General features: G+C 43.5%; 1 protein-coding gene across 2 annotated transcripts in view; it reads right to left on the reverse strand.

The window, feature by feature from the left end:
• CMIP (c-Maf inducing protein) overlaps positions 1 to 21,084 on the reverse strand; it is a 164,561-nt gene that overhangs the window by 22,952 nt on the left and 120,525 nt on the right. The window contains exons 1-8 of one of the 2 annotated variants that reach the window (XM_081963324.1): positions 17,470 to 17,624; positions 14,522 to 14,683; positions 13,165 to 13,206; positions 9,770 to 9,832; positions 8,374 to 8,454; positions 4,446 to 4,549; positions 2,948 to 3,052; positions 449 to 802 (exon numbers count right to left, since the gene is read on the reverse strand). In XM_081963324.1, the coding sequence (XP_081819450.1) occupies positions 449 to 802; positions 2,948 to 3,052; positions 4,446 to 4,549; positions 8,374 to 8,454; positions 9,770 to 9,832; positions 13,165 to 13,206; positions 14,522 to 14,683; positions 17,470 to 17,481 (923 nt within the window). In that variant the 5' untranslated portion in view covers positions 17,482 to 17,624. Of the gene's footprint in view, positions 1 to 448; positions 803 to 2,947; positions 3,053 to 4,445; positions 4,550 to 8,373; positions 8,455 to 9,769; positions 9,833 to 13,164; positions 13,207 to 14,521; positions 14,684 to 17,469; positions 17,625 to 21,084 lie in introns of those variants that run through there. The other variant, XM_081963323.1, reaches the window with a different exon arrangement.

The following is a 21,084-nucleotide window of genomic DNA, read 5'->3' on the forward strand; positions in this document are numbered from 1 at the left end:
ACAGTTAGGCCAGGCCAGCTAAGTTGAACAGGTGAGTCTTGAGTTTCGTGCGGAAGGAGTGGAGATCGGTAGTTATTCTGATATCGGGGGGGAGGTCATTCCAGAGGGTCGGGCCCATCACAGAGAAGGCCCTGCTCCTGGGCGTCGCCCGCTGGCACTGCCTAGTGGATGGCACCCGGAGGAGTCCCTCTCTGTGAGAGCGAATCGGTCGCAGGGATGTATGGGGCAGGATGCGATCTCGCAAGTAGCTAGGTCCTGTGCCATGGAGCGCTTTAAAGATGATAGTCAACACCTTGAAACGCACCCGTTAGATTTCCTACTAGGCTATCTGCTTGTTTCATGGGATTCTTGCTGACGTTCAGAAAGAAGGCCACTGGGTGTGCTCCCTAGTAGGAACCCAAGAAACCCAGGTGGGCTATCTGGAAAGTCATGGGGAAGAGCAACTCACAGCATCTTGAGTATTTCCACAAAGCAGCCGAGGATACGGTCCGCCTGAGCGCTGAGTTCGATGCTGATGCTGCTGCAGGTGGGGCTGACCATCAAACAGTCGATCAGGTTGGGCTCGCTGTCGTTGCCGATGCTGGCGGTCATCTTCTGGTTGGCCATGTTGTTGCGTTCAACCTCAACATGGATCTCGTTGGACGTGACGATGACGGACTTGAGGCGGGATTCAGCCAGTGTAGCCTCCCGGGACATCAGGTCAGGGCTGGTGTGGAGAAGACGGAGAGGCAGGTTGGGCTTGCGGTCGCAAGCCTGCTGGCAGCCATTCCGAATTTCCTTCAGGCTTGGAGAGTTGTCCCGGCTGTCGCAGGAGGGGAAGATTAAAAAAAAAAGAGGGGGGAAGGGTCAGGTTAATGTCAGTAGTCCAAATATCATCCACAATTAAATCAGAGTTCAAAACATAACTTTCATCAAAGTTCCAATTCAATAAGAGAGACATGTTGGTACAAGCTGTGGAAAACCCGAATCTGAAAGCTTCCTGGGTTCCCACCCAGTTGAAAGTTCATGATCTTGTCCCCACACCCACAAAGTCCAATCTTCCTCTGCCACGCTGGCATTTCCACCCATCTAGTTCCGGTCAGGTGCAGAGGTGCGGAGACAAAAGATGTCCTTGGGCTTCTAGAAAGGAATGCTTTATTTTAACAACAACACATTCTACACCTTACTATCCCCCCTCCCAATTCCGCACTAATGAAACAGCGTAGTAAAGAAAGAGAGAGAGAGAGAGTGAGTGAGTGGCAGGACAAAGATCCTAAAAGGAATATGACTGCAGGCCTGACATTGAAGTTGCCAGACGTAAATTACAGAAATAATGGGGAATAATGGGGAAGAGGCCAGATGGCTACTTCGCAAAGTCTTGCAACATGCCCGCCCTTGTTTTTTTTTAATTGCTGTGCGCAACTCTTTTTGTTTTTTAAAATTTAAATCTTGGCCAGCTGCAATTACATTGTCCTATTTATACCAGAAGAAAACAGATGTCTCCCGAAAGGGATATGCAACGCAGCCCCTGTTTTGCGGCAGTCTGGGGAGGAATGCAATCATCTCTGTTGTGGCCCACCAGTGGCCAGTGGATTCGGACAGCGAGGAGGTTGGGGAGGAAGATGGCCCAGTCCTGGAGTCTGGGGAAGGCTCTGATGAGGGCTCTGTGTCGGAGGCAGAGAGGGGGCCAGAGCCGTATGCCAGTTATCAGCTGCCTTCAGAGTCAGACATCAGTGAGGCAGACGAACAGCTGAAGTCTGTTCCCAGTGTGCGCATGCGCAGAGTTGCCAGACGTCTGGCAACTCTGTGCATGCACACCCTGGGAACAGACTTCAGCTAAAGAACAGGGGTCAACTTGAGAGTAAGGCCACAGGTGGACAATGAATGGCCCCTCCCAGAGGAAATAAAAGAGGGGCGAAAGGGGAGTGGAGTTTGCAGGAGATAATTAATTCGCTTCATTGATTCGTGACTCTCCGAGACTCCTTGCCAGGTTTTGCAGATATCAGCCTGTCAGCTCTCCCAGCCTGATAAGCTCTGTGACTGTAAATCTTCCCTTGAAAAATTTTGCTGGATGTGAATGAGCAGAATTCGCAGTAAATTAATAAAAGGGGTTTTTGTCAGGACAAGGAGTTTGCTTCATGCTCTTGGGAAGCCTTGGTCAGAACAGCCTCTCCCCGATGAAGCAAAATTGTGATGCAATTGTTTCTTTCAATAAACAGCCCACCAGGATAGTCAACTCAATTTCCTAGAAAATGGGATTTATGGAAAAGCAAAGCAGATGCCTCTTTGCCAGAAGGCTTCTTGAGCTTCACGGAGAGTTCATAAACAGCATACTGGTGAGCTGGTTTCTTCTATCAACCAAAGATCTCTCACGTCATGCTTGAGAAATTCCAAAGCTGCACCGTTCCTCACAGTTTCACCCCAATATCGACAAATACCCCCCACCCACATCGTCCTCCACCTGTCCCTGCAGAGCTTGCTGGGGAAAGGCCTGGTGGCTAAAACATACGGAGAACGGTTGCAGGATTTGGGTTTGGCAAGTCTGAAGACCCCCTCTTCTTTGTGGGGCTGCCACAAAGAAGAGGGGGTCAAATTTCCAATATTCTCCAAAGCACCCTAGGGCAGAACAAGAAGCAGTGGGTGGAAACTAATCAAGGAGAGAAGCAATCTGGAGTTAAGGAGAAACTTCCTAACAGGGAGGACAACTCACCAGTGGAAGGGCTTCCCCTTCAGAAGTTGTGGGCACTTCGTCACTGGAGGTTTTTAGGAAGAGACTGGGCAGTCACTTGTCTGAACTAGTATAGGTTCTCCTGCTTGAGCAGAGGGCTGGGCTAGAAGACCTCCAAGGTCCCTTCCAGCTCATTCATTCATTCTATTCTAAAAAACCTAACACGTTTTGATGCAAGTGCATTTTCCTTCTTTGATGGTTATCCCCAAAAGGGCTCGCTGGGAGACGCAGGTGACTGACCTGTTGATGAATTCTTCGTAGCAGGAATAAATGGCTGCTAGACAGACGGCAACGAGGTTCGGGAGGACCCGTGGATGCGGACACTGGCCGGTTGGGCCGTGCATACTGGAACGACAGGAAAGGGATGTGAGAGGGTGCGCCCGCCAAGAGCATTGTTAAGGAAGGAGCAAGCATAAAGTCTAATAAAAGAGAACATTTGTTGGGTTGAACTATGGGGTCCTTGGTGCCTTTGAGATTGATTGTTTTCTTTGCAGATGTTTCATGACCCAACTAGGTAACATCATCAGTGGCAGAAGGGAGGAGGGTTTGCAGGGAGGAGGAGGAGGAGGAGGGACTATGGGGTCCTTGGTGCTCTTTGAGCTTGGTGGTTTTCTTGCAGATGTTTCATTACCAAACTAGGTAACGTTCTCAGTATTAGAATGGAGTGGGGTTTGCTTGGTAGGATAATGATAGATCTGCAAGAAAGCCATCAAGCCACCAAGGACCTCACAAATCCTAAATCCAGTCCCCCTGACTTGGTTCCATAGGGATTGCAGAATGACCAGTCCCTTTGGAAATAGCATTTACTTTTAATTTATACTTATTAATGTTTTAGATTTGTCAACCCGGGTAGCAATTGCTTTAGCATAATAATCAAGAAGAGAGTACTATGGTCTGTGATGCATTCTACTAGTTGTTGGTATATTAGGGTATTTATTCGCTTCAATCGGCTTTTGTTCTTTTGAATTGTTGCTAGTCATCAACCAAATAAATATTGATTGAGTCACCGATGAATGGAAATGACACACAGCAAAAGTGTGGATCCTGCTAGGATGAGAAGATTTGCTCAATTATAGGCCAGTGTTGAGAAGAAACAACACCCTTCTTTATCCGAAAGGTGCTTTTTCAAACTGGGCTTTGTTTTCACTTCTCTTCTTCTTCAGTTCTGACTGAATGGTGAAGAATGGAAGGATCTATATTCCTTGAAGTCATCTGGTCGTTGGCACTCTCTCTGAGAGCCACCGAGGCCACTTGGAGGTTTATCTGTGCCCTGAAGGTCACCTGACTAGGTGGGCGTGGGACCTTCTTGGAGCTTCTAAAAGGATTGTGTTGTAAACAGGAGATAGGTAGTGTCGTATCCCCACCCCTTCTGTTGAGAGAGGGCTGCTCAATCTTAATGTAGATGGCCTCTTTCAAACCTTAAAAAGAGATCCCTCTTTTAAATCCTTCCCTCCGCCACCCTTCAATCAGAACCGAAGAAGCTTCTTGGATGAGAAGTGAAACGTCTTCAAGGAAAAACGAAGTCCGGCTTAATTTCGAAAAAGCACCTTTGGGACAACCGTGACCTGGATGACTGAGAATCTCCATAGACAAACACCCTTCCTTGTTTTTTGCTGGTTTAAGTTAAACTCATGGCAAAATGTTGGCTCTCAAAAGCTGCTGGCGAGGAGAGCCATTGAAGCGGGAGACGAGGCAAAGGTCCTACAAAGGGAAATTTTGACCACACGCCCATATTTACCTGTGGATAAATTTCTTTACCACTTCCATGCCTGCATTCAGTTCATTCAAGGCCAGAATATACTCCTGAGTAAAGAGCCGCAACCGAGGACATTTACCAAAATCCTTTCAAAAAACAGGGGGGGGGGGAAAGAGATATTTAAGACTCGGAAATGCCAAAGACTGGACTTCCAACAAGGATGTCTTGAGCAAGGGAAAATTTCAATCAGTATTTATACAGATACTAGCTGATAATCTGGATTTGCCCGGAACAAATCCCCCTTACCAGAGGGAGCCCAAGATATGCCCATACTTGTCCCCGATTCTTTAATTGCTTGCGAACTTCCACAGCTCTGAAATTGCCGTCTGCAAGATTTGGGTGGCTGAAAGGTTTTCTCTTGCTTAAATGCAACGTGCTCCAAAAAAGTTTGCAGAAAGAATAACCATGCCAAATAAGGGCCAGGACGATTCGGAGGCAGCTGAGTCAGCCAGCTGATTTTAGATGTCACGAAAAAGCAGCAAATTTGCTAGTTATTTAATTTGCTGCTGTTATGTTATTACAACACAGTGAGCTTCACAGCTTCGGATGGCAAGCACGTTGGATCGCTTCAGGCAATAGGTATCCTTGTTTTCTTTTGAACATTTGGGTCTTGGGTTTTACTTGGAAATAAGGGCTGATTGCGGGACACGCAGTAGTCTAAATTGGTCAACAAAATCGAATGTTCTCCAGGGGTTTCGGGCTATATCTTCCATTGTGGATGGAATACTACCACGAACATCTGGAAGGCTTCGAGATGCATGTCTATATTAAAAACCAGCAGTGAACTTGCTCTTTTTGCTCAGAAGGTTATGTAGCCCAAAAAAGAGCCACAGGGAGCCAGGAGTTGACGAGATCAAGGGACAGCGAGACATAAACATTTTAGGAGAATGCAGTATTGCAAACTAACTCTGCCCACTGCCACGAGTCCGATCCTGACCAGCTCAAGATTGACTCAGTTTCCCATCCTTCCAAGGTCGGTAAACTGAGGACCCAGATTGTTGGGGGCAACAGGCTGACTCTGTAAACCACTCAAGAGAGGGCTGTAAAATACCATGAAGTGGGATATAGAACTAAGTTGAGAGCCAGCAATTTGGTAGTTCGAGTCTCACCGGCTCAAGGTTGACTCAGTGGTGAAATTCAAATTTTTTTACTACCGGTTCTGTGGGCATGGCCCTCTCCCCTCTGGGGAGAGGGGGCGGTCTAGAAATCAAATCAAATCAAATAAATAAAATAAATGGCTTGGCGGGTGTGATTCGGCGGGCCTGGCAGGGGAAGGATACTGCAAAATCTCCATTCCTTCTCCATTCCAAGGGAATGCGATTGCAAAATCTCCATTCTCATCCCACTCTGGGGCCAGCCAGAGATGGCATTTGCCGGTTCTCCAAACAACTCAAAATTTCTTCTATCGGTTCTCTGAACTACTCAAAATTTCCGCTACCGGTTCTCCAGAACCTGTCAGAACCTGCTGGATTTCACCCCTGGGTTGACTCAGCCTTCCAACCTTCCGAGGTCAGTAAAATGCGGAGATTGTTGGGGGCAATAGGCTGACTCTGTAAAACACCGTGAAGTGGTATGTAAGTGCCATTGCTAAATTCTATTGCTATTGTTGTTGTTTCTGTCTATCAGAGTGGAAGAAGGCACAGCTAAATTGCCAGGTACCCAAATGAAGGTATTCCATTTTCTTTTATGTTGTTAAAGGTGCTACACCACAACGTTTTTCCTGTCCAGCAATGAAGGCATTAAAAACTGGTACGAAAAAGTTCAGGAATAGTTTAGACCCATGTTGCAAATGTGATTGGTTCAGAAAGCGAGCAGGCACTACGGACATAAATGATTGACAGCCCGCTATGATGCCTTGTGTTCCTTTCTTTGTGAAATTCCTCAGTCTGTTGGCCGAACGCTTGTGTCTCTCAGACCCCTGCTTGGCCAGCAAACGGGACTGCACAAACTCACAAAAGGAGTCGAGATCTCGGTGGAGACAATGAAGTTGCAAAGGCCAGACCATAAATCTCAGCTTTTCATTATCTACCCTGGTTGGTCAAAGCACTCTGGAAGTTAAAAAGGATCTTCCCCTACAGCTCCCAACGGATTGTCAACCGTCTTTTGCATACTGACGTTATTTGGGAATAACCCCATCATTGGCTCCCTCTAAGATAGCTTTCCTTTCTTGAAAGGCCATGCAGATTTTTTTAAAAAACAATTTGCACGGGTGAAACATGTTTCTTGCAAGAGGCAGATTCATGAGCAGCCAAGTGAAAAGTTGCAGACCTCTTGGCACAAGTCGTTTCGTGTTGCAAGGTTTCAGTTCTTGCAAAACTGTGCAAAATCAGACTGGGTGCATTTTAAAAAAAAGTGGAGGGGTTTTTTGCTACTTGTAAACTAAAATATTTTCTGCAAAGCATAAAGGTGATTGTTTCATCAGTTTGGGCAACTGATTCAGAGGAAGGTTACTGCCTAATTAAAAAAAAAAGAATACTACTCAAGCAGTTACATTGCTTTCGATGGAATAAGGTTTAGATTTAACAGGAAAATGGAGGCAGACGTAAGAATATAAAATCTGGCTATTGAATCCAGTTTTGTTAACACTTGATAGCAATTTTCAGGGTTTGTGAGGGGGAAAGAGGGACTGCTCTCTTTCATAACATGTTCTGGCCTACTGGATATTTTGCTATGAACAATAAAAGGCTTTCGATTAGCATGTAAAGCAAATCCAGTACTTCTGTCCTACAAAGCATGGTTTATGGCTTAGCCTATCATGTAAACTGTACCTTTACAAGGTTCAGTAGGATTCCCAAATTAACCTCATTCAATGTACCCCGGTGAGAAAAACAATGGTTTAGTATAGGCCAGTGATGATAAACCTTTTTCTTACATCGTTTCTGAACTTCCGGTTGGCCTGTTGGGGGCATTTTTCATCCTCCCCAGCCTCCAAAGGCTTTCCTGAAATCCAGGGAGGACAAAAATGGCTTCAGTTGCGCGCTAACGCACGCTGGATGTACACTGTGCGCGCATGCAGAGTTCAATAGAAATTGTTCGGCGCAGAACTAAAAAACAAGATGGCGGCACCAACGGCACCAACCGGGAAACCGGTTCAGGGGCGTGGCAGGCCTGGGTTGCTGTTGGTTCCAGCGACCCAGGCCGCCATACCACTATTGGTTCGGCTGAACTGGTCCAAACCGGCAGGAACCCATCACTGAGTCTTTATGGAAGTGTTCTCATTCCATTCTATCTGGCATGATTATTCAAAATGGATTCCTGGTATCGGATTCGGAGCTCTCATGGCAGACTGTACATACATGAAATAGAATACTTTATTGGCCAAGTGTGGTTAGACACACAAGCAATTTTCCCCCTAAATTATGAAGATGGTGGTGTCACTTAATTAATGGAATGTGGCAGGCCTAATGTAGCGTAATTGGCACACAGTATTCCAGCCTTTAGGAGGGAAAAGAACCACAAACTTTCCCCAACTTTCTCTTTTTAGATAAACATGGAGATAGGCTTCCAATGAAGCATGAACCTAAGTATTTTAGGACTACAGTGGCACCTCTGTACTCATCGTTAATTGGTTCCGGAAGGCTCAATTGTGTACCCAAAACGATCAATACCAAACAATTTTTTTCCCATAAGGAATAATGCAGTGCGTCACAAGGTAGCCTACATCAACAAGTTCTAGCAAATGCATTGAGTACTAAACAAAGGATGAATACCGGGACAACATTTTTGTGTCAAAATGCGTTGAGTACCAAATCCGATGAGTTTCAACACAGTCAAGTACCAAGGTACTACTGCACCTGCTTCTTTGTTCCATAAATACATTACATGGACATAACGGACCACAAAAAATAACAGCAATGTGAAGATTTTGTACTGAAAACTCTGAACCAAGGCAACAAAGTGATGGACTCACCATGTTATGTTTTAGGATTCTTTGTACCACTGGAGTGAAAACTTCTATGACCACCATAGACCGGGGGCGTTCTCGGCAATGCTGTGTCAAGAGATGGTTAGATTTAAAAAGAGGTGAGAAAAAGCACAATCCACTGCCGTTAATGACCCCCAACATTTCTATTCATCTTAATGAGTATAATATCAGTTATATTGGCTCTCTTCCCCAATCTACCGGATAGATCTTTGGGAAGGGTTTGAAAGTGCTTCTCAGTAAGGACCACAGAAGTTACGTCTCACTCATGTTGCCTGTTCCTCTTCTTTCTGAAGCTGTCAGGCTTGTATCTCTGTGTCTGTCTATCATCCATCCATCTATCCAGTGGTGGGATTCAAATAAATTAACAACCGGTTCTCTACCGTAAAGATTTCTTCCAACAACCATTTCACCAAACTGCTCAGAAAGTTAACAACCCGATATGGTGCGAACTGGCTGAATCCCACCACTGTATGTATGTTTGTATGTTTCTTTCTATCATCTATCTATCTATCTATCTATCATCTATCTATCTATCTATCTATCTATCTATCTATCATCTATCTATCTATCTATCTATCTATCTATCATCTATCTATCTATCTATCTATCATCTATCTATCTATCATCTATCTATCTATCTATCATCTATCATCTATCTATCTATCTATCTATCTATCTATCTATCTATCTATCTATCTATCTATCATCTATCTATCATCTATCTATCATCTATCTATCTATCATCTATCTATCTATCTATCTATCTATCTATCATCTATCTATCTATCATCTATCTATCTATCTATCTATCTATCTATATCTATCATCTATCTATCTATCATCTATCTATCTATCCATCTATCCATCTATCCATCTATCCATCTATCCATCTATCCATCTATCCATCTATCCATCTATCTATCATCCATCCATCCATCCATCCATCCATCCATCCAACCAACCAACCAACCAACCAACCAACCAACCAACCAACCAAGCATAATGCTTATAATTCATGCTAATCTTTGAGGACTGTAGTTTTGAACAGCCTCGCTAGGTAGATCAGACAAAAAATTGACTGCAGAAAGCTAAAAAAAAAGTTTATTGAGAGAAGCTACTGTGTTGTCTCTCCACCATTTATGCTCCGGTAAGGCGACAGCTGTCTAAGCAAACTGTCTGAATGTTATCCATTTTCTCTGGACTTAAAAAAAATGTTTCATCCCATTTTGTCTAGATCACAGTTCCGGCGTATATCCATGAAGGTTACACCTCCCTTACTCTCTACAAACAAAACCTTAACTTGTTTAAGAAGCTGCCACGTAAGACAGTTTTGGACATCGGTTGCCAAAATTAAGAAAAGAAACAAGGACACCAGAAATACCTTGCAAAAGAATTCACACAAGTCAGGTGGTGGGTGGTTGTTTTCCAGCAAAGGAGCAAGTGCCTAAAATGATGAAGGAATGACAGCACGTTTATATTCATTTATACTCTGGTCGTTATATCAGAAGCAGGCTCCCTATTATTCTTCCATCTCCAACCAGAAGAAGAAAAGGGCTCTCGTAGGCAAAAACGTTACCGCAGAAGACGACGTAGATAAAAAAACTTCTTCAGAATCCGGAACCGCATTTGATTTAAGAGATTTCTAAACATTTGGGCTGCCAGAGCAAATAAGATGGATCAGACATGAGCATCCTAGGGAAAGCGTTTAGGGAAGAGGTGTGGGTTTCTTCCTCTGCTACCCTGTTTCCCCAAAAATAAGCCCCCCCCAAATAAGCCCTCCTTTACATGCATGCGCAACTGGTCCCCGCTGCTTTATCCTGCTTTCACTTTGGTCTGCTGCCAGTGCGGGGAGCAGGGCACACTCTGGTTGCGCACCAGACGATGCCGGGTATAAAATAGCTGTCAAAAGTGCTGAACAGCTGCTGTGGTAGTGAGCCAAGCAGCCACTGGTTAGAGCTAATTGTTAGCCTAAATAAAGTCTGTTAGCCTTCAGCTCAGTCTCATCTCTATCTGTCATCCTGAGCATTGGAAAAGATCACCCATCATTTCCTTGGGGACACATGCGCCTGCCATCCACATGGAACTGGCTTTTACTTCAGTGACCGCTGCAGCATCCCCATGGACAAGGGATCAAATTTCAGACCCTTTCAACATCCTTGCAGTGACACTCCCCCGTTTCCCCGAAAATAAGACCTCCCGGATAATAAGCCCAATCGGGCTTTGGAGCGCATGTGCTAAAATAAGCTGTCCCCTGAAAATAAGCTCTCCCCTAAAATATTTAACCGCATGCGCAGCCGGTCTCCGTTATTTGCTGGGGGGAGGGGGGACATGCCCCACGTGCCCCACCTGCACCTCCCATCCACGTGAAATGGCCCCATGGAGTCCACTCCCGTAAACCCTAGCTTCCGCGCCCCTTCTCTTAGGGGCGGCTGCAAAAAGAGCCCGGTGATACTAGGGCTGGCAAGAGTAGCAGGAACAGGGACAGAACTTCCAGCCCTCCCTGGATCATATGATTAAGAGGCCTCCTGTACCTCAAAAATAATAAGACCTTCCCGAAAATAAGGCCAAGTGCTTATTTCAGGGGTCAAAAGAAAATAAGACCCTGTCTTATTTTCGGGGAAACAAAGTATTTGCTTTCAGGAACAATTATTTATTCTTCCCTGATTTTTCAGTACTCTTAATAAGGATCTGGAGTGCCCTATCCAGAACACCTGGCAACATATTACTTAAGATATTCTGAGGATCACCTCTTTTTCTAACCTCTGATCGTTTGGGCCCATCTTTCCCCCTTGGACTAACAGTCCTGTTTGAAGAGTTTCCGGATCTAACAAAAGCCAGGAACATGGGAATTTTCCAAAGCAAGTGGAAACTTCTTCCTTTCCAACAAAGCTCTTGTTTTCCCAATTCCTAACTTCATCCTTTCTCTGTCCATTGCTAGGCAACCCAAACGCAGTTACATGCTGTAACGGCACTAAGAGTAACAGCAGCCCCATAATCAGATTATGTCACTGCTGCCACGACTGCAAATTATGAAGTATTGTCAGAACGGAAGATTCTTCAAGGTTGAGTCTGTTTTGGGGCTAAAAAATTCCAGGTACCAGATTGCAAAAACAGTTGTTGTTTTTAAAGACAGGAAGAAGCTTCTGCAAAAAACCTTTCTGGCAATTCTTTTTCAGAGCATCAATTCTGTGGGAACTAAGCTGCTTGAATATCTTCTCCTCTTGGATTTAAAGAAGCAACCAACACACATGTAAAAGCCACAGGCCTACATTAAAGCCAAACAGTGAGCATTCAAGACGGACTTATCTTGTTGGAAGACGGACTCACATAACTAACGCTACTCAAGCAGAGGATAAATTTCTCTGTTATTGAAACCTCCTGAGAATTGAACGGAAAATAATTTCCTAATCCATGCGTTATTGTCGTTCAGTTGATAAGTCATATCCGATCCCTCACGACCTTATGGACCATAGCCCACCAGGCCAGTGGTGGGATTCAATTTTTTTTACTACCGATTCTGCAGGTGTGGTGTGGCTTGGTGGGTGTGGCAGGAGAAGGATGCTGTAAAATCTCCACTCCCTCCCTACTCCAGGGGAAGGATATTGCAAAATCCCCATTCCCTCCCGATCATCTGGGACTCGGAAGGCAGAGAATGGATGGGGGCGGGGCCAATCAGAGGTGGTATTTACTGGGTCTCCCAACTACTCAAAATTTCCGCCACCGGTTCTCCAGAACTGGTTAGAACCTGCTGAATACCACTCTGCACCAGGCCTCCCTGTCTTCTGGTGTCTTTTAGAGTTTGTCCAAATCCATCCATCTGTCCGACCATCCATTCATCCATCCATCCATCCACTCACCCCCCATCCAATTTATTGGCCGTCCATTTTACCACAGGGTAACTCTGGAGGGCTTATAGTATTAAAGTCATGTTCACTGAGTCAACGACACCATCTAACCATCTCATCCTCTGCCGTCCCCTTCTCCTTTTCCCTTCCACCTTTCCCAACATCAGGGTCTTTTCCAAGGAGTCCTCTCTTCTCATTTTTGGTGGCTAAAGTATTTGACCTTCTTTAGAAAGTTCTCCAAGGATTTTTGAGTGACAGCCAAGCTGCATCCACATCTGGCAACAGATTATTATTGCACTTGCTCTTTGGTCACATTATTTATGTTGGAAGGTTTGTTGAGACCATTACGGAACCAGATGAAAATGGTAACTAAGGTAAGATTACTTAACAATGGTATTGGAAATTGTGAGCTTTCAAAATTCAGCTAGAAAATTAAGGAGACCATATTCACCTTTGTGATACATGGCTGACTTGGCTAGCATTTTTACAAGGAAAAGATAATGAAATACGTAGGAAGAATATAGACTTCTCCTTCACCTCATTTAGCCAACCAGATGCAACTTAATTATTTTGGGAAAGATATATTGGAACATCCCTTTCAATCCTTACATTCTACTAATTCTTTTAGACTCTGCATGTAATGAATACTAACAATGCAAGCTACGCAACAGATGGGCTGTAAAATGTAATTCTTGCAGCTTCCTGAATCTTATCCTTTCTCTTCAAATATTTTAGGGGAGGGGGGGAATGAAAATAATGTTCCCAACCGCTTCTCTTAGCTATTACTTGACTACGTAACCTTGGAATGAAACCATGTTAAATCTGTAGTTTTAAAAAAAATCATGGAGAAAGACTACCCTGGAGAAGTCAAACTCAAGGAAGGAGACTCATTATTCCCCCCCTTCCCGAGAAAGGAGTTTTTGTAACTTACCACAATAATATTTTCATGCTCTTGAGCAGTTAGATTGGTCGCCTGAAAATTGAGGTTACATTAACGTTATGTTTGCAAAATTGAGATCAGATTACATTTACAAAATTGAGATTGCATTACACTACAGATTACATTAAGAAATCAATGGCAAATCATCACCATTATCATCAGTCTGCAATTGGTTTCAAGATCCATCTGCTCTGTTCTCCCACAGGGGCCCCATTTCCAATCAATCTGGAGGATCACCCATTAAACTAGATGATTCTAACTGATCACGCATCACTCAGAAGATCCAGTTGCTGAGGAAGAGTAAAACACCAGTTGCAACACTGGTGACTCTGTTTCCCCCCCAGCAACATCTCCCATCTCTAGTTCTCCCGGAACCACCAAACCAGTGAACTCAATCACTGATGGGGATGCAAACACTTCCCATCTTGACAATAATCACTCACGAGTTCCCACCTGCAATCATTCACAATAAAGGAGTCAGGAAAGATTCCAGACAAGAGGTTAAACTACCAAACCAAATGAACAACCAGTCTAGGATGGCGTAAATCGACTTCTCGCACGTCTTTCTTAAGGGCAAGGAGTTTTAATGGGCAGCTTTTTAAATGGTCAGTCTTTAACATGAGGATGGAAGTGATCACACTGAAATAATGGGGATTCTGGGAGTCCACAAGTCCTAGAATTGCTAAGGTTAGACAGCCCTATAATAGCAAGGAAAGGAAAGGAGTTTCTGAAGATTATACTTCTGCCAACCCATCAGTTTGAAAGCATGTAAAAATGCAAGTAGAAAAATAGGGACCACCTTTGGTGGGAAGATAACAGCGTTTCGTGCACCTTCGGTGTTTAGTCATGCCGGCCACATGACCACGGAGATATCTTTGGACAGCGCTGGCTCTTCGGCTTTGAAACGGAGATGAGCACCACCCCGTAGAGTCGGGAGCGACTAGGCCTATGTGCAAGGGGAACCTTTACCTTATAGAGGGTGGAGCTCATCTCCGTTTCAAGACCATTGAGCCAGTGCTATCCGACGATGTTTCTGCAGTCATGTGTGTCATGACGTCACAGAGTATTGCTTCCTCCCCACCGAAGTGGTACCTATTTATCTACTTGCATTTACTTGTCTTTGAACTGCTAGGTGGACAGGAACTAGGGAAATACGGGCGCTCACCCCATTGCGCGACACTCAGATCTCAAACCTGGGCTGCCGGCTTTCAGCCGATAAACCCAACATTTTGACCACTGAGCCATTACACTGCCCTGTGCCTAAAAATCTGCTGCACTGGGTTTACTAGTTTGTTGGTTTGGATTATTAGAAAACAGAAATGAAGAGACATCATTGCCAAAGACTTACCTCTGAAAGCAACTTGGAAACAATTTCTAAAGGAGCTTGATGGATGGATTCATCCTGCAAAGGGGAAGTTAACGCCATGTCCACCAAAGTCCGGATTTCTTTCAGGACCACCTCTAAGCGGCTTGGATTACTCAGCACTTTCTTGTACTTGTAGATCTTTTTCTAGGAAGAAAACAAACAAAGGTAGGATGTTTACTTAAGGTTTACTTTGAAGATCACATCCAGGTCCTGTCTGCTTGGGCTGCTTGGGCTGCTTGGGCTGCTCAACCTAGATGGAATTAGAAGGGAGCCAACCTCTATGCATGTAAGAAAGTTGTTTAAAAGTTTGAAACAGAGAGAAGAAAAAGAATACGTCCAGTCCTGATAGCAGACTGAGTCAAAAAGCTGGGTGGAGCTACCAAAGGAGGTGGGACATTAAAGTTGCAGACTCAGTCTGATTGGATAACAGATGAAGTTAACCCATTCCTGGATGCTATCGCCATCAACAACGGAGAAAGGATGTTTAGTTAAGATCACATCCAATTTCTGTCTGCTTTTAGCTCTGAAGGCCAATTAGACAACACTTTGATTTTTAACCATGTTTTTTTTTTATTAAAAAGGAAAAATTTTGCATAGCATTTTCTTCACTGGGGTTTGAAGGAAAACATGTGCAAACAGACCAAATGGAGAAGCGACACGCTGGATAAAGTCTTCTTTGGAATCTTGATCTCCATCACTCCTCTTGCCTTCTTACACTAATTTGTTGATTTGCTTCGATTTCATCTCAAGATTTCCTCACAAAATGGAGGAAAAAATGTTTTCTAAGCAGCAGATCTTTTTAGCACTTGGTAGATCATAATTAAGTCTGCAAATGATTTGACCTGCTAAGTAACCACTTCAAACCATCTATGGTTGCAAAGATGTTTTTTTCTATCCATTTTCTGTCTTTCTAGATTATGAGCTTGGGGACAATGTTGTCTTATCCTGATATTAAATCATAAGTATTTCACTGTTAACAAACACAATTACTTAAGAGCATGTCTTTTAGTTTATCAAATACACATAAACTGTGGAACAGGTCTACTAAATTTACCCATAACAATGAAGGTCAAATACACAGGCCAATGCTTGCCTGCTTGCCCATCCATCCATCCATCCATTTATCTATCATCTCCACTGAAAACATATCAAAAGTATCAAAAGTATAAACAACAAACAACCAGCTATTAGAACCAGTGAGAAACTTGTATCACCCTTTTCCACTGTGATCCAGATATGTTGGTCTACAATTTCCCTAAGTCTCATCTGACTTCTTTATGCTGACTGACTGAAACCTATCAATGGAAGAAAACCTGGTTTATGGCTTTATTTTTTATTTATTTTTTCAGAATGGCTGAATTCAGGGAGAAAGCAACAGGTCTCTGGAATACCCCACAAGATTCAGGGAAAATCCCACAAGATTCAGAGCCACAAGACAAAGGGCATTGGCAACAATGATCAGTAGTAGCTGTCTTGCTTTCAGAAAACTTTGGAGATGGAAATTGTAAGTGCAACAGGATCCAGTTCATCGGGTTTTTTTCCTCCATCTTGGTTTTTACAAGGACAGAATAGAATTCTAGGGATTTTAATGCAAAGCTTCCATATGGTGTTCCATGGTGGCGAGTCAAATGGTTACGATAAGCCAATGCAGAAAAGCCTAAATGAAATAAAGGGAACTTCAGACCACCCAGACACCAAACAGTTATTTAAAATTTTCAGAAATGTCCAAAGTTTGTTTGTTTCTCAACTACCATCTTCAACACGATCATCTTACAATACAATAGCAGAGTTGGAAGGGACCTTGAAGGTCTTCTAGTCCAGCCCCCTGCCTAGGCAGGAAACCCTATACCATTTCAGTCAAACGGAACATCTTCAGATGTTCAGAGAAACGGATCATCTTCAGATGTTCCTCATGCACTCTTCTCATCTGCCTATCATTCCATCAACCATTGTCAACCGACCTCATGTTCCCCAATAAGACTTTTGAAGGATATATTATTTATTATTCATGCTTCTAGACCGCCCCCTCTCCCAAAAAGGGACTCGGGGCGGTGTACAGTCCATGCCAAATATATCAAAATACAATAAAAATTGAATATGTACAGTTGGAATGGAGGAGGTTAAAAATGGAATTAAAAGAACTGTACAAAGCAATATATATAAATATAGGATTTTGAACCCCTAAAACACACACAATAAGTTAAAAACAATACCCCTAAAATAACCAGTTAATACATTTGCCAGGAGGGACAGTTGTAATTATGCCAGGCAATATTATTGATCATTGCTCCTATTTTTATGGATCACTTTTTCAATAATACCAACGTACATAAGTCCGCACAATACCGACAAATAAATAAAAGAGAACGACGTAAGATGTATCCAGCAAAACCAACCATGTTCAATAACCTTTGAAAACCCAGTTTTCGCCATGGAAGATCGGCGGGCACTCCATCTTCCAAAAAAAAAAAAAAAAAAAAGATACCTCAACCAATCGGTTGGTTGAACTTAAAAAGAAATGTTAAATTCTTCAATACCGCTTTTGCACAATGCTATTTAGAATAAAATCATCTGAATGGCAATTCCGCACAAACCACCCACAAGAAGATCCAAGCCAAACTTCTTGCTGAAAAGCGCACGGCAAAAAACGGAACACACTTTTCTGATTTTAAAAAAAAAATAAAAACAAATGTTTTCAAGTCAGAGAAGACTATGTATTTTTTGCCTGGCTGAAGAAGCTTAAGAGATTTTAAGAAATGGACTTAATGCTCTTTTGTTGTTCAGCCTGCTTGGTTCATTCAAATAAAGATTGGACAGCGGGGGAGAGGCGCAAAAGGACTTGAAAATAAACATGAAGCAGATTTCAACAAGCGACAGTAGTTCAAATATCACTTCCCCCATCACATTCCCCACCATTAATTTACTCCCACCTCAGACTCCATATGCGAGGCCAGTCTCCAGTGTAATGTAGCAGAAAAATCTTGTTAGAAGAATAGCTAGGGTTCGCTGATGCCAGTCACTCAAAATAGACTCTCAAAATAAGAACAACATCAATAATAATTTTCTTCTTCTTCTCCTTCTCCTTCTCCTTCTTCTTCCTTTTTCTTCTTCTTCCCCTCCTCCTTCCTCTCCTTTTCCTCCTCTTTCTACCCCTGCTCCTTCTCTTCCTCGACCTTCACTAAGCTCTATAGTTACAGACTTCTAAGTATATACTTTTTTTCAGGGGCAAAAAAATGTGATTGCTACTTTTTGAAGGAGCGAGCTGGAGAGTACGGAACAAATTGTCTGCCACTAAAGATGGGCCAGGAAAGATTAGAATGGATGTCTGGAAGATATGCTGTATTTTGAAATTGATCTTCTTCAGAGTTAATTTCTCTCCGGCCTCTTGGTGGGGGAAAAAAAAAGCCCTCTCCCTCTCTCTGTCTTCCCCACTTCTTCTACTGGCAGATCTTGGAGCCAGAAGGATTTAAACCTGTTTGCATGAAGCACTGTTATCTTCAGGAAATGTTACTGTAAAAATTACAGCCCAGCCCAGGAAAGGGTTGGAAAGTAACTAATAAACCTCCAGAGATAAACTGGCATACCTTTGATTTGTTCCTGGATGTGATTCTGCCCGTTTCAAAAGAAAACAAAGAGAACTGGCTTGCTCAATGCAGTGAAACAGCCATTGGAGGGAGGGAGAAAGGAAGGAAGGAGAGAGGATGGAAAGAAGAAGGGAGGGAGTGTGGTGGGAGGGAGGGAAAGAAAGAGGGAGGGAAGGAAGGGAGGGAGGGAGGAGAGAAGATGGAAAGAAGGAGGGAGGGATGAAGGAAATAGAGAAGGAAGGGAGGAAATAGGGAGGGAGGGAGGAAGGAGAGAGGATGGAAAGAAGAAGGGAGGGAAGAAGGGAAGGGAGGAAGTAGGGAGGGAGGGAGAAGAGAGGAAAGAAGGAGGGAGGGAGGGAGGGAGGGAAGAAGGAAATAGGGAAGTAAGTAAGTAGGGAGGGAGGGAAGGGAGGGAGGGAGGAAGGAGAGAGGATGGAAAGAAGAAGGGAGGGAAGAAGGGAAGGAAGGAAGTAGGGAGGGGGGGAGAAGAGAGGAAAGAAGGAGGGAGGGAGGGAAGAAGGAAATAGGGAAGTAAGTAAGTAGGGAGGGAGGGAAGGGAGGGAGGAAGGAGAGAGGATGGAAAGAAGAAGGGAGGGAAGAAGGGAAGGAAGGAAGTAGGGAGGGAGGGAGAAGAGAGGAAAGAAGGAGGGAGGGAGGGAAGAAGGAAATAGGGAAGCAAGTAAGTAGGGAGGGAGGGAAGGGAGGGAGGAAGGAATGAGAGAATGGAAAGAAGGAGGGAGGGAGAGTGGGAGGGAGGGAGAAAAGGAAGGAAGGAACCAATCCACTGCAAGGCTAGGTACCATATCTATTCTGTTTGTATTATGCAGAAAATGATATTGAAAGTAATGAAGAGTGATGATGCTGATAATAATGAAGAGAAGGAAAAATCTGGAAATTTATTTTACTCAACCATCAGCAAAATAAGATACAGTAGGCTATAATAAAGCATCCATGCAGCTCTGAATACAGTATATGAATACAGAATTAATAGCACCAAATCTATAACATCAATAAGGCTAACTAAGTAACTAAACCTACAAAGAATGTGTTATCCTAATCCTTGCAAACAAGATTTATGCTAAGAGGCAACAAAAACAGTGAGATTTGGGCGTGAATGCTTTCCTACAGTTCTATGATTAACTGATAAGCTAAAATACAGAATTCTAAAACAACTAATGGGTATTAGAAAAAAGCTGTTCTGCTCTTGCAAAAAAAGTAATACAATTCTCCCCTTAATCAGTAACATTCAGAAATACTACATCAATTCTATCACACACACAAAAAAAAAACAAATACCACAGTACAAAATATATCTGGATGGCCTAAGTAATTTGCTATTTATGGTGTCAAAGAGTATGCACGAGTATCCTGACAAAAGGAATGATGTGAAAAAGTTAATAAGCAATGTTTTTCATTGTCCCATATGGGCAAAACCAATCATTACAAGAATTGCTGTACACTTTCCTACCAAGGGAACAATAGGGAAATAATGAATCATAGAACCATAGCGCTGAAGAGACCTTGGAGGTCTTCTAGTTCAAACCCTTGACCAAGGCAGAGATTGTATAACATCCCGGACAAATCGCTGTCCAATTTTTTCTTGAAAAACTCCAGCTATGGAGCACCCATCATGCTGAGAGGCAAGCTGTTCTATTGATTAATTGCTTTCACTTAAATTTCTCCTCCGTTCCCAGGTGGAAAGACTCTTTATTGAACTTCCACCCATTGCTTCTTGTCCTGCCTTCTGGTGCTTTGGAGAATAAATCAATCTCTTCATCCCTGTGACAGCCCCTCAAGTATCAGGAGGAAGCCAGCATTAAAGCCAGCTAACCATTCTTCATTAGGCTAGGCCAGGGGTTAGCAATCCGTGGCTCTGGGGCCGCATGTGGCTCTTTCATCCCTCTGCTGCGGCTCCCTGTCGTCGGTCAGCTCCACAATTGATAAGGCTTTCGATTAGGACAGGTAGAGGAAAAAGGATGCCACACTAGGAGGAGACTCTATGGTGGGGGAACCAGACTTCCGGTTGGCAGAGGAAAAAGGACGCCGTGCTAGGTAGAGACTCTATGGTCGGGGAACTGGATTTCTGGTTGGCTCCAGAATTGAACTTCCAGTTAGGCTTCTGATTAGGAAGGGGTAACGCTATTTTCCAAAGCACCTGGAGGCCAGACAAGGAATAATGGATGGAAACTGAGCAAGGAGAGATTCAACCTGGAAATAAGGAGAAATTTTCTGACAGTGAGAGCAATCAACCCATGGAACAGAAGTTGCCTTCAGAGGTTGTTGGAGCTTCATCACTGGAGCCTTCCAAGAAGAGACTGGACTGCCATTTGTCAGAAATGGTGTAAGGTCTCCTGTTTGGCGGGGGGTTGGACTAGATGACTTACGAGGTCCCTTCCAACTCTGTTAATCTGTTAAGTACAACTAAGGTATAAACAGAGAGAGCATCCAGGACTTCACAGTTCAACCCTGAGCTACTGTCAGGCACAAAGGATCAGGACCATATGTTAATGCCTGTCTCATTTTGAAGTGACTCTGGGCGGCTTACAGCATAAGTTGTTAAAGTTGCAGATCAAGTGGTTTATTGCTATGGCCTACATACAAGAATCTAGACCCCTGAAGTTCAGTACTAAATTTGCACCAGATAAGTGTCTAGAGAATTCAGGAGAAGTTGGACTTGAACCCCTTGTAGGAATGCAACGACTCTAAGCCAATGACATGCTTAACTACACTACCTCTATCTCTGCCTGCTCTTCTACAGCTACAGATATTCTGTTCTATTGAAATATATATATATTGTTCCCCGAGATTTTTTTTTTTAAAAAGGTTTGAACAGTCAAGCTTGATCTTTCTGCAAATTATAACAGAGTATCGTAAGTGTACATTCTAACTTTCTGCAGGTTAAATATTATCCCCAAGCACTTACACTGTTTGACCTGGTGTAGCTCTTTCAATTGAGGGATT

Source organism: Natrix helvetica (assembly GCF_964273705.1).
Source record: "Natrix helvetica genome assembly, chromosome: 10".
Lineage (NCBI taxonomy): Eukaryota > Metazoa > Chordata > Lepidosauria > Squamata > Natricidae > Natrix > Natrix helvetica.